The sequence below is a fragment of the Tasmannia lanceolata genome, unplaced genomic scaffold (assembly GCF_043159265.1).
Source record: "Tasmannia lanceolata isolate RefF3 unplaced genomic scaffold, GAP_Taslan_0.1 ptg000034l, whole genome shotgun sequence".
Classification (NCBI taxonomy): domain Eukaryota; kingdom Viridiplantae; phylum Streptophyta; class Magnoliopsida; order Canellales; family Winteraceae; genus Tasmannia; species Tasmannia lanceolata.
The window spans coordinates 1,057,222-1,071,538 of record NW_027518711.1 but is presented as its reverse complement, the minus strand read 5'-3'; the positions used below and the strand labels follow the sequence as shown (position 1 = coordinate 1,071,538).

General features: G+C 42.9%; 1 protein-coding gene across 1 annotated transcript; it reads left to right on the top strand.

Moving 5' to 3' along the window:
- Nucleotides 1-2,076: 2,076 nt before the first annotated feature.
- Nucleotides 2,077-12,712, top strand: LOC143859578 (uncharacterized). Its single transcript, XM_077370230.1, has 2 exons — nt 2,077-2,595; nt 12,252-12,712. Exon 2 carries the CDS (start codon nt 12,254-12,256, stop codon nt 12,710-12,712), a length of 459 nt encoding a protein of 152 aa, XP_077226345.1. The 5' UTR covers nt 2,077-2,595; nt 12,252-12,253.
- The last annotated feature ends 1,605 nt before the right edge of the window (nt 12,713-14,317 follow it).

The following is a 14,317-nucleotide window of genomic DNA, read 5'->3' as shown; positions in this document are numbered from 1 at the left end:
AACGGGGCCTCATTTCTCAAGTCCATTTGTGAATGGTCTCGTCTTCTCCTTGAACCCGTTTGTGAACGGTGTCTCATTCTCTGAGTCCATTTGTGAATGGTCTCATCTTCTCCTTGAGCCCGTTTGTGAACGGTGCCTCATTTTCTGAGTCCATTTGTGAATGGTCTCGTGTCCTCTTTGAGCCCGTTTGTGAACGGTGCCTCATTTCTCGAGTCCATTTGTGAATGGTCTTGTCTTCTCCTTGAGCCCGTTTGTGAACGGTGCCTCATTTCTCGAATCCATTTGTGAATGGTCTCGTCTTCTCCTTGAGCCCGTTTGTGAATGGTGCCTCATTTCTCGAGTCCATTTGTGAATGGTCTTGTCTTATCCTTGAGCCCATTTGTGAATGGCGCCTCTTTTCTCGAATCCATTTGTGAATGGTATCGTCCTCCTTGAGCCCGTTTGTGAATGGTGCCTCATTTCTCGAGTCCATTTGTGAATGGTCTTGTCTTCTCCTTGAGCCCGTTTGTGAACGGTGCCTCTTTTCTTCGAGTCCATACAACTATGGTCTCTTATCCTCTTTGAACATCATACATCTATGATGTCTCATTTCCTTGGAATCCGTACAAATACGGTATTTCATTCTCTTCGAGTCCATACAACTATGGTCTCTTATCCCCTTTGAACATCATACAACTATGATGTCTCATTTCCTTGGAATCCTTACAAATACGGTATTTCATTCTCTTCGAGTCCATACAACTATGGTCTCTTATACCCTTTGAACATCATACAACTATGATGTCTCATTTCCTTGGAATCCGTACAAATACGGTATTTCATTCTCTTCGAGTCCATACAACTATGGTCTCTTATCCCCTTTGAACATCATACAACTATGATGTCTCATTTCCTTGGAATCCGTACAAATACGGTATTTCATTCTCTTCAAGTCCATACAACTATGGTCTCTTATCCTCTTTGAACATCATACAACTATGATGTCTCATTTCCTTGGAATCCGTACAAATACGGTATTTCATTCTCTTCGAGTCCATACAACTATGGTCTCTTATCCTCTTTGAACATCATACAACTATGATGTCTCATTTCCTTGGAATCCGTACAAATACGGTATTTCATTCTCTTCGAGTCCATACAACTTTGATCTCTTATCCCCTTTGAACATCATACAACTATGATGTCTCATTTCCTTGGAATCCTTACAAATACGGTATTTCATTCTCTTCGAGTCCATACAACTATGGTCTCTTATACCCTTTGAACATCATACAACTATGATGTCTCATTTCCTTGGAATCCGTACAAATACGGTATTTCATTCTCTTCGAGTCCATACAACTATAGTCTCTTATACCCTTTGAACATCATACAACTATGATGTCTCATTTCCTTGGAATCCGTACAAATACGGTATTTCATTCTCTTCGAGTCCATACAACTATGGTCTCTTATCCCCTTTGAACATCATACAACTATGATGTCTCATTTCCTTGGAATCCGTACAAATACGGTATTTCATTCTCTTCAAGTCCATACAACAATGATCTCTTATACCCTTTGAACATCATACAACTATGATGTCTCATTTCCTTGGAATCCGTATAAATACGGTATTTTATCTTGCCCAAGCCCATTCAAAAATGATGCTGCATTTTCATTAAGAATCTTTCAAAAGTCATCCATTATTCTCTCTGAGACCATTTGAAAATGACGTCTCATTTCCTCTGAAGCTGTTCAAAAGCGATATTCCTTTCCCTCCGAAAATCCATTTGAAAATGGTATCCCATTTCTCTCGTTGCCAGCGGCACCGCAGCGGGTTTGTTTTATTGCATTCCAATTCTAGGATTTCATCTAAGGTCTTGCATTATATTAGGTTGCATTGTGTTTAGGGGGTTCCTTTGTCGATTAAAGTTACGCAAAATGGTTCTGTCATTTTAACTTTGGTATTCGATGACTACGTCGTCTCTACCAAAGAGGGGCATCTGTAGACACCCACATTTTGCTTTACTTTAACCAACAATAACCTAATATATGTTTTAGGTCATTAATATCTTGATCTGACTTTACGGATCATCAATCGGGACAAAATAAGATAGGGTCACTTCATAGCCCGAACCCTGATTCCATTCCGAGACCCGATTTCCGTAAATCGTTAGATCAATGGCAGATCTTGACCTGGGTCTAACCATCCAAAACCACCTAACCTCTCCTCTCATCCTAACCATCCAAACCTCACCTAACCTCACCTAACCTCTCCTCTCATCCTAACCATCCAAACCTCACCTAACCTCACCTAACCACCTAACCTCACCTAACCTTACCTAACCTCACCTAACCTCACCTAACCTCCTATCCCATTCTCCTATAAATACCCTCTCATCCCACCATCCAAGAAAAAGAAGAAAAAAGAACCCCTCTCTTAGAAAATTCATCCCTCTCCCTCATCTCTTCAAGGGTTCGGCCATCCTTGCCGGATCGGGTGATTTTATACGTTGGGTGATATATATCAAAAGCAGTCATTATCAAGCAAGGAATCATCTTCAAGGAATTAACATCAAAGAAAAATCAAACACAAAGTGGGTTTCCAAAGAGGTAGGCATTTATTTCAATTCTATGTAGGGTCTGTTTTCATGCATATCTTTTACTTTAAAAGAAAAACCATGTTAGGAAGCATGTAGGGTCCGTTTTCCCCCTGGTTAGCCTCTGGTTAGACCCTGGTTGCACCCAGGTTCGCTGCTGGTTGCACCCAGGTTCGATGCTGGTTGCACCCTGGTTCCCTACTGATTCGCACCCTGGTTCCCTGCTGGTTGCACCCTGGTTCCCTACTGGTTCGCACCCTGGTTCCCTACTGGTTCGCACCCTGGTTCCCTACTGGTTCGCACCCTGCTTCCCTGCTGGTTGCACCCTGGTTCCCTACTGGTTCGCACCCTGGTTCGATATTGGTTCGCACCCTGGTTCCCTGCTGGTTCGCACTCTGGTTAGACCCTGGTTGCACCCAGGTTCGCTGCTGGTTGCACCCAGGTTCCCTGCTGGTTGCACCCTGGTTCCCCTGCTGGTTCGCACCCTGGTTCCCTGCTGGTTCGCACCCTGGTTCCCTGCTGGTTCGCACCCTGGTGCACCCTGGTCCGCACCCTGGTTTGTACCCTGCTTCCTCCTGGTTAGACCATGGCTAGTCTCGGGTTTGCTCCTAACTTAGACCCAACTCACTAAACCCCCTACCCATAAGCCTTAAACCCTATAACCGAGTCACATCAGTCCAAGCCATACCTTTGTCCACTCACTGAGGCACACCATTTATCCATAAATCTGGTTACATTAAATCTAACCCAGCCAGGCCACCTGCAGCTTAAGTCAAATCGCCCCAATACAATCCAACCAAGTGGGATCCCAACCCAGCTCAACTGAGTCAACTCTAGCCAACCTCCCTAGTCGAGTTGACCCAACTCTCTAGTCGAGTATGCTCAACCTCTTTAACCGATTGGACTCTCCCCTTTGTTGACTCAATCCAATTCCTTAATCAACCCATCCCAATGCAACCGAGTCGCATTCGACCAAGTGGCGGCCTTCCATGTCACAACCGAGTCATTCCCCTATTCTACTAATGCCCGTTTACACCTAATAGAACTTCCTCCCTTTTGCCTAACCAAGTCATATCCCAACACAATCTGAGTCGCATGTCTGAATCCATTTGGCCGAATCTCATAAGCCCGCCCATTTTGAATTCCCAAAATTCAAACCCTTGATGATTCCTATATGCTCAATTCTTTGATGCAAATTCCCAATTCCAAAATCCCATTGATAAATCAATGTTTTTGAATCTCAAGTCCAATGCTCAAATACAAACCCGATTCCTGATCCAAATACCAATTCTGTTTTCCAAAATCCAAGTAACCTCCCCAGTGGAACTACGTGTGGCTTGATCCCCATCACGGGGTACGTAGGCAATTTGGCACTCCCAAGTTCAGTCGCACCTTTCTCTATCTTTCCCATTCCCTCACACTATTCATCATCTCGATTCATCTCGTGTCTCTCGGAACCATTGGATTATGATTTCCGTCGTAAGGACCCTTAGAGCCCAATTTAGGAACACCGGTGTCGTGTCGTGTCCTAAGTTTTAGGGAGTCTTAGGTTTTAGGGAGTCCTAGAGTTAGGAGTCCAGCCTCATCACGGACGTTTGCTATGTATAGCAACCGTGCCATAGGTCTAGTTACACTAGTCACCCAATCTTTCCCTAGGACAAGCCTAGTAAACTAGGATGTAGGCAAACCTGCATTAGTCTAAGGGACCATTTGCATTTAGATGAGAATCATATAGCATCTTAGATGAAATCCTAAGATAATAAAATCCTCAACTTGAATTAAATAACTTCTCCTAAAACTGTTGAAACAGTCAATCCCGTCTAGGTCGGTGTCCTAGTTGAGTTAGGCATAAGTAGCTTAGCTTAGGTGCACCGAACTACGTCGACTCTGATCCCAGTGAGGCTTGGGTACGTAGGCAGCTTGGATGTCTGATGGCATACCACCCGCGAGTCGGCACCACAAACAAATTGTGGTGTTTTGTATATTAATTTTCTTGTAAATGCTTAATCAAATCACTTAGGATTTTCCATGAAATTAGAATTCTAGGAGAACTTTCACTTAGAATGAATCCAGACAAATTAATAAATCAAGATACACATCTAGGATTCACATTAAAATTAGATCATAGGATGCATGTCACTTAGTTCGCACATTAACATAGAGTTGAATGAGCCATTTAAAATAAATTTAAAAGAATTAGCTTTTGGAATCGAAGACCGATTATCGGGCAGGAATGGTGCATGTGGCGGATAACTCCCCATACCTTCCATTCTCGTAACCAGGTAGCGAGTCTAGATTTCTGGTTAATTACGGGTCCTAGATCCCACATCTAGGTGGCGACTCTGTCAGTCTCTTTCGTGTGGAATTCGGATTGCCTTAGTGATCCCAAGTTCACAGGAAAGATTAATTCAAATCAATAATTAAATGCACACGCCAATCGCGTGGATACGAGAGACCAAGAGAGAGAGAGCGGCGGCTCGCGCCCCACACCCCTCTCGCGGGATCAGGGTACCACAATAAGAGACCCTGGAGATGGATTCAAAGAGCTTTTAGCCAAGTTTTGGGATGATGATGAGATGGTTTTAAATCTTAGATTTAGTTGATGGAAGATGGAGATTGAAAAAGTAGAAAGTTTCTTGTTTTAGAAACTTTATAAAATATCCATCTTATAGACATAGGAAATCCTAGAGATGGTGCTAAGGAGCTTTCAGTAAAGTTTTGAGATGAGGATGTGATGGTATTAGATCTTGGATTTTGTTGATAAAGGATGGAGATTGAACAAATAGAAAGTTTATATAACATCCATCGTTTAGAACTAGCTGACCCTAGAGATGGTGTCAATGAGCTTTTAGCCAAGTTTTGGATTGATGATGAGATGGTATTGAATCTTAGATTTAGCTGATGAAGGATGGAGATTGAAAAAATAGAAAGTTTATTATTTTAGAAACTTTATAAAACATCCATCTTTTAGACGTGGAAATCCTCGAGATAGTGTTAATAAGCTTTTTGCCAAGTTTTGAGATAATGACGAGATGATATTGAATCTTAGATTTAGTTGATAAAGCAAGAAGATTGAAATAATAGAAAGTTTCTTATTTTAGAAACTTTTCAAAACATCAATGTTTAGCGATAAGAGACCCTAGAGATGGGGTCAAGGAGCTTTTATCCATGTTTTGAGGTGAGGATGAGATGGTATTGAAACTTAGATTTAGTTGATGAAGGACCTCCTTTTATGGTATTGAAACCTTAGAGATGATGTTAATCAACTTCTAGCCACGTTTTTGGTTGAGAATCAGAGGGTATTGAATATTAGATTTAGCTGATGAAGGATGGAGATTGAAAAAATAGAAAGCTTCTTATTTTAGAAACTTTATAAAACATCCAACTTTTGGACAAAAGAAACCCTGGAGATGGTGTGAAGGAGTTTTTTGCCAAGTTTTAAGATTAGGATGAGATGGTATTGAATCTTAGATTTAGTTGCTGAAAGATAGAGAATGAAGAAATAAAAATTTCTTAGTTTAGAAACTTTATAAATATCAATCTTTTACTTTTTGTAAACCCTAGATATGGCGTCGAAGTGCTTTTAACTAACTTTTGAGATGAGGATTAGGTGGTATTGAATCATAGATTTAGTTGATGAAGGATGGAGATTGAAAAATTACAAGGTTTCTTGTTTTAGAAACTTTATAAAACATCCATCCTTTAGACATAGAAACCGTAGATGTGGTGTAAAGAAGCTTTTAGCCAAGTTTGTAGAAGAGGATGAGATGGTATTGAATCGTAGATTTAGTTGATAGAGGATATTGAATTAAAAAAAGGAAGTTTCTTATTTTAGAAACTCTAAAACATCCATGTTCTACACATAAGAGACCCTGGAGATGGTGTCAAAGAGCTTTTAGCCAAGTTTTTGGATGATGATGAGATGGTTTTAAATCTTAGATTTAGTTGATGGAAGATGGAGATTGAAAAAGTAGAAAGTTTCTTGTTTTAGAAACTTTATAAAATATCAATCTTTTAGACATAGGAAATCCTAGAGATGGTATTAAGGGGCTTTCAGTCAAGTTTTGAGATGAGGATGCCAAATCTTGGATTTTGTTATGGAGATTGAAAGATTAGAAAGTTTATTTAACATCCATCGTTTAGACATAGCTGACCCTAGAGATGGTGTCAATGAGCTTTTAGCCAAGTTTTGGATTGATGATGGGATGGTATTTAATCATAGATTTAGCTGATGAAGGATGGAGATTGAAAAAATAGAAAGTTTCTTATTTTAGAAACTTTAAAAAACATCCATCTTTGAGACATTGGAAACTCGAGAGATGGGTCAATGAGCTTTTACCAAAGTTTTGAGATAAGAATGAGAGGGAACTGAATCTTAGATTTAGTTGATGGAAGATGGAGATTGAAAAAGTAGAAAGTTTCTTGTTTTAGAAACTTTATAAAATATCCATCTTTTAGACATAGGAAATCCTAGAGATGGTGTTAAGGAGCTTTCAGTCAAGTTTTGAGATGAGGATGTAATGGTATTGGATCTTGGATTTTGTTGATAAAGGATGCAGATTGAAAAAATAGAAAGTCTATATAACATCCATCGTTTAGACATAGCTGACCCTAGAGATGGTGTCAATGAGCTTTTAGCCAAGTTTTGGATTGATGATGAGATGATATTGAATCTTAGATTTAGCTGATGAAGGATGGAGATTGAAAAAAAAGAAAGTTTCTTATTTTTGAAACTTTATAAAACATCCATCTTTGAGACATTGGAAACTCGAGAGATGGTGTCAATGAGCTTTTAGCAAAGTTTTGAGATTAGAATGAGAGGGTACTGAATCTTAGATTTAGTTGCTGAATGACGGAGATTGAAAGAAAAAAAAAGTTTCTAAAATAACAACAAACTTTTATACTTAGTAAACCCTAGAGATGGTGTCAAAGAGCTTTTAGCAACATTTTGAGATGATGATTAGATGGTATTTAATCTTAGATTTAGTTGATGAAGGATGGAGATTGAAGAAATAGAAAGTTTATTATTTTAGAAACTTTATAAAACATCCATCTTTTAGACGTGGGAAATTCCCGAGATAGTGTTAATAAGCTTTTTGCCAAGTTTAGAGATCAGGACGAGATAGTATTGAATCTTAGATTTAGTTGATAAAGTAAGAAGATTGAAAAAATAGAAAGTTTCTTATTTTAGAAACTTTCAAAACATCAATTTTTAGGCATAGGAGACCCTAGAGATGGGGTCAAGGAGCCTTTAGCCATGTTTTGAGGTGAAGATGAGATGGTATTGAAACTTAGATTTAGTTGATGAAAGACCACCATTTATGGTATTGAAACCCTAGAGATGATGTCAACCAACTTCTAGCCACGTTTTGGGTTGAGAATCAAAGGGTATTGAATCTTAGATTTAGCTGATGAAGGATGGAGATAGAAAAAATAGAAAGCTTCTTATTTTAGAAACTTTATAAAACATCCATCTTTTGGACATAAGAAACCCTAAAGATGGTGTCAAGGAGTTTTTTGCCAAGTTTTAAGATTAGGATGAGAGGGTATTGAATCTTAGATTTAGTTGCTGAAGGATAGAGATTTAAGAAATAAAAAGTTTCTTATTTTAGAAACTTTATTAATATCAATCTTTTACATTTTGTACACCCTAGATATGTGTCGAAGTGCTTTTAGCTAAGTTTTGAGATGAGGATTAGGTGGTATTGAATCATAGATTTAGTTGATGAAGGATGGAGATTGAAAAATTACAAAGTTTCTTATTTTAGAAACTTTATAAAACATCAATCTTTTAGACATAGAAAACCATAGATGTGGTGTAAAGAAGCTTTTAGCCAAGTTTGTAGAAGAGGATGAGATGGTATTGAATCTTATATTTAGTTGATAGAGGATATTGAATTAAAAAATAGAAAGTTTCTTATTTTAGAAACTCGAAAACATCCATCTTTTAGACATAAGAGACCCTGGAGATGGTGTCATAGAGCTTTTAGCCAAGTTTTGGGATGATGATGAGATGATTTTAAATATTAGATTTAGTTGATGGAAGATGGAGATTTAAAAAGTAGAATGTTTGTTGTTTCAGAAACTTTATAAAATATTCATCTTTTAGACATAGGAAATCCTAGAGATGGTGTTAAGGAGCTTTCAGTCAAGTTTTGAGATGAGGATGTGATGGTATTGGATCTTGGATTTTGTTGATAAAGGATGGAGATTGAAAAAAATAGAAAGTTTATATAACGTCCATCGTTTAGACATAGCTGACCCTAGAGATGGTGTCAATGAGCTTTTAGCCAAGTTTTGGATTGATGATGAGATGGTATTGAATCTTAGATTTAGCTGATGAAGGATGGAGATTGAAAAAAAAAGAAAGTTTCTTATTTTAGAAACTTTATAAAACATCCATCTTTTAGACATTGGAAACTCGAGAGATGGTGTCAGGGAGCTTTTAGCAAAGTTTTGAGATGATAATGAGAGGGTACTGAATCTTAGATTTAGTTGCTGAATGATGGAGATTGAAAGAAAAAAAAGTTTCTTATTTTAGAAACTTTATAAAACATCAAACTTTTATACTCAGTAAACCCTAGAGATGGTGTCAAAGAGCTTTTAGTAACATTTTGAGATGAGGATTAGATGGTGTTAGACCTAAAATCGGTAACAGGTACAGCAGTGATGTAAGAGCTGAGCTGGATGACTAGGGGAGCTGAGTCCTGAGGGACCGGAGTGAACGAGGAGTGAGGTGGTCGAGAACGAGTCCTGCTATGAGGGCTGAGTCCTGCACAAGACAAGCGAGGTCAGAAGACCAGACCGGGTTTTACTCCGGACAGGCCCTTCGACACTCAAGTCAGTATGAGCAGGAGTGAAGGGGAGATGTCTAAGTTTTTAGGGAGAGAAGGGATTTTTTTCATTACCCATTGGTCTGAGCTTTGATCCTCTATTTATAGGGAAAATCTGGTGAGGTGTCCAGGACAGGTGGCGGCCTGTGAGAGGCTGCAGCTCACCTACTCTGGGACAGGTGGCGGCCTGTGAGAGGCTGCAGCTCACCTACTCTGGGACAGGTGGCGGCCTGTGAGAGGCTGCAGCTCACCTACTCTGGGACAGGTGGCGGCCTGTGAGAGGCTGGTGTTTTCACACCCCATCAGTTGCCCCCCAGTTTTCCAAGTCATTGAGAGACTTGGGAAAGTGTGATCAATCGATTCTCTTAACGGGTAGGCATTGTCTGGGAGTGAGTCAGAAAACTAAGTTCAGAGATCCAATCCGGAGTCCGGCTGGAAGTGGAGTCCGGAGATCCAGTCCGGAGTCCGGCTGGAAGTTGAGTCCGGAGATCTAGTCCGGAGTCCGGCTGGAAGTTGAGTCCGGAGATCCAGTCCGGAGTCCGGCTGGAAGTGGAGTCCGGAGATCCAGTCCGGAGTTCGGCTGGAAGTGGAGTCCGGAGATCCAGTCCGAAGTCCGGCTGGAAGTTGAGTCCGGAGATCCAGTCCGGAGTTCGGCTGGAAGTGGAGTCCGGAGATCCAGTCCGGAGTTCGGCTGGAAGTGGAGTCCGGAGATCCAGTCCGGAGTCCGGCTGGAAGTGGAGTCCGGAGTCCGGCTGGAAGTGGAGTCCGGAGATCCAGTCCGGAGTCCGGCTGGAAGTTGAGTCCGGAGATCCAGTCCGGAGTCCGGCTGGAAGTTGAGTCCGGAGATCCAGTCCGGAGTCCGGAGATCCAGTCCGGAGTCCGGCTGGAAGTTGAGTCTGGAGATCCAGTCCGGAGTCCGGCTGGAAGTTGAGTCCGGTTCGGACCGGACTGTTTTTTGTCGTCTTGCGGCCAGTCCGGTTCGGACCGGACTGATTTTTGTCGTTTTGTTGAAACGCGTTATATCCAGTTCGGATTTTACCGGACTGATTTTTGTCGTCTTGCGGCCAGTCCGGTTCGGACCGGACTGATTTTTGTCGTTTTGTTGAAACGCGTTATATCCAGTTCGGATTTTACCGGACTATTTTTTGTCGTCTTGCGGCCAGTCCGGTTCGGACCGGACTGATTTTTGTCGTTTTGTTGAAACGCGTTATATCCAGTTCGGATTTTACCGGACTGTTTTTTGTTGTCTTGCGGCCAGTCCGGTTCGGACCGGACTGATTTTTGTCGTTTTGTTGAAACGCGTTATATTCAGTTCGGCTTTAAAGATCCAGTACGGAGTGCGGAGCGTGGAGTGCGGAGCATGGAGTACGGAGCATGGAGTGCGGAGCATGGAGTACGGAGCACGGAGCACGGAGCATGGAGTACGGAGCATGGAGTGCGGAGCGGAGATGTGAATTTTCATGCACGTAGGAACACGCGCGTGCTTGATCGTATTTTTGAGTGGGAGAATGTGTCCGTCATAAATATGGGACACGTGGCGCCATTCGAGTGTCCTCGAGATGCGTGCGTCGCATTTAATGCTCCACCGCCTTTGAAAAGCTATAAAAGGAGGTTTACCCCCTTTCATTTTTTACTTTTACTTTTCATCTTTTCTTCTTTTTCTTGCTCTGAGAGCTCCGACTTCTCAGTTCTCAGTTCGCAGTTCGCAGTTCGCAGTTCGAGTTACGCAAGGACTTGACGAGCTACACTCACCGGTATTCCTCTTAGCCCTTCTCTTTACTACATGTCTGATAGTAATTCGAGTTCCGAGTCCGGTACGGAGTCCTCCACTAGCAGTAGTTCAGAATTTAGGCCGCCGCAGGAGCCTGTAATGGCTAGGACGTCCGCTAGGATAGATCTTGTAGATAGCGACGACGGTGGGGACAGGGACGAGGTGTTTTTAGACTTGAACGCCACTCCACTCCCCACTGGTAGTCTCTCCCGAGCAGAAGGGAGTGTTGAAAGTGACGTTGCTGAGGCGTCTACAACATTCCTTCCTGGCCAGGCGGTGGAGGTAGTCGCTAGAGCGCGGATGGATGCCAACCCAAAATACAACCTGCGAGCTCTAGTCGAAGAGAACTACCTCACCAGGTCCATGCTAGGCGACATTAGGGATAAGTACTGTGTGCCTCCAAGATTTGAACTGAAGGCAGCTATAGAGGGAGACAGAGCCTGTAACGAGAGTCGAGATCTCTGTATCTATGAGGAGTCGATGAGGGCGGGACTCCGATTTCCTTTGCACCCATTCTTCGCAGCGGTGCTTCGATACTACGGACTGGCCCCAGCTCAAGTAGCTCCGAACTCATGGAGACTACTGACTGGGTTCTTGTATCTTGTCCACGGCCGGTTAGAGAGGAGCGTGAGCTTGTCGCTATTCCGTGCTTGTGCACATCTGAAGAGGCATAAGGAAGGGGGCTGGATCTACATCAGCCAGCGCCCTGAACTAAAAATCATTACCGGCATCCCCTCGTCAATACATTCATGGAAGAATAGGTTCTTCTACGTCGAGGATAAGGAGGTCAGTGAGCCCTGGCCTGTCCCTCTAGTGTGGGACACTCCGGACACTTCCAAATTAAGTCGAAAGCCGCTCCTCGAGAGTGAGGACAGAGAGACTTTCGCCTTGATGCGGAAGGAGATTGAGCAATCAGGCCTTATCCGCTGTGCAGAGTTCTCAGGAGAGGAGGTGCTAGTTGGACTGGGCGTGAGTGCCGCGACTCCAGAACGTATGTAGCTAGACTTGTCTTTAGAATATGTTTACTTTTATATGCTTGCTTCTGACTGCTCGCTTGTCTGGCAGAAATGAAGAAACAATCGACTGTCGAGAAGATAAGACAGGGAGCCCAGCCACGGGCACAGGAGGGTGCTGCACAGGCACAACAGGAGCGCCAGAAGAGAAAGGCGACTGTACTGGCGAGTCCGGCCCCATCACAGGGCACTCCTCCACCCCCATCTCAGAGGGCCAAGACTACAGTGAAGCTAATAGGCCCCTTTGCCCAGGGCGGTGGCTCTTCTAAGTCCGGTGGTGCTTCTACTGGAACCGGTTCTGGAGCTCGTCCTCCTACAGGGCTTAGTGAGCACGTCTTTCGACCCAATTGGGCCGTTCTGAAGGATGACACTGCCCTAGGCGAGAGCCGAGTAGCAGCAGAGATCATGAGCAAGTGTCTGCTGCGGAAGGACAAGCAACAGGTCCTTCACGAGCCGCCAGCTACAGGAGAGGAGGCTGTGTTATCCTCCGCTTACCAGGTAAGGAAGAGGTGATCCGTTTGCTAACTTTCTGTCCATTTCTTCCTTTGACCGTACTGATGCCTGTTTCTTTCTGCAGATCTTGCTCTACTACAATGACCTCAAGGAGAAGAGTAAGAAGTTCTCCCAAGCCATTACTGCATCTGAAGAGGTGAACGGAAAGTTGGCCACTGAGGTGCAGGAGCTTCAAACGAGCATCGGGCGAGTACAGGAGGAGAAGAGGTTGTTGATGGAGGATCTGGCCTCAGAGAAGAAGAAACTGGTCAAGGCTGCCGAAGCCATGGAGGCTCAAAGAGGAAGAGCCAAAGAGAGGCAGGAGACGGCAGTGAAGGAGGCCACAGAGGCGAAGGAGGCTGAACTTTTCAGCCTGTCGAGCGAGGCTTATAGTCTTGGATACTACGACTGCCTCCAGGAGCTTCAGGCCTGCAATCCAAACTTAGTGATGCAGAATATGACTCTCCCTGCCAGGCCGAAGATTACTGATGAGGAGCCAGATGCTCCTACTGATGCTCCTGCTGACATCACCTCTCTTCCAGATGCTTTGTATTTTTTTTTGTTTATTTTGACCTCATTTTGTAATGGTCCTTGAGACCCTACAGCTCTTAGCAGCCTCTTTAAAATGAATTTTGTAATGGCCCTCGAGGCCCCACATATTCTGATCAATGAAATCACATTTGTCTGTCTCTGATATTTCTCAACTGAGTGATTTGCTCGACTTGTCTTTTTAATTTTGATAACCTGGGACTGAGGCTGTTGATAGTCGAATTGTGACGAGCTGGTCTTCTAACAAGTACCCAAGTTTAGGAACAACAAGTACCCAAGTTTAAGAACTGGGTTTCCAGTAAGTACCCAAGTTTTGTGAACTGGGTTTCCAGTAAGTACCCAAGCTTTGTGAACTGGGTTTCCAGTGAGTACCCAAGTTTTGTGAACTGGGTTTCCAGTGAGTACCCAAGTTTTGTGAACTGGGTTTCCAGTGAGTACCCAAGTTTTGTGAACTGGGTTTCCAATGAGTACCCAAGTTTTGTGAACTGGGTTTCCAATAAGTACCCGAGTTTTGTGAACTGGGTTTCCAATGAGTACCCAAGTTTTGTGAACTGGGTTTCCAATAAGTACCCAAGTTCTGTGAACTGGGTTTCCGATGAGTACCCGAGTTTTGTGAACTGGGTTTCCAATAAGTACCCAAGTTTTGTGAACTGGGTTTCCAGAGAGTAAGAGTGAAACAAAGTCTGCAAAAAAGATTATTTATTTATAACAACAAATTTACAAATTTACAAAGTCACCTTTTTACGCCGTACATTTTGTCTATTGATAATATCTCCTGAGATTTTTGGAGTTCCATGCGTGAGGTAATAAGTGCTCCTCCAGTGTCTCCAGCTTATAGCTTCCTGGCCGGATAACTTCTTTCACTCGATATGGCCCTTCCCAAGTCGGGGAGAGTTTCCCGACTTTCGTCGGTTGGGAGACGGCTGCCTTTCTCAGGACCAAATCTCCTGTCCTGAATTCTCTGGGGCGAATCTTGGAGTTGTGATAATTTGATACCCTCTGCTTATAAGCGGCGACCCGGATTCGAGATTCTTCCCGGATTTCTTCTAGTAAGTCGAGATCGGCACGGAGCCCGTC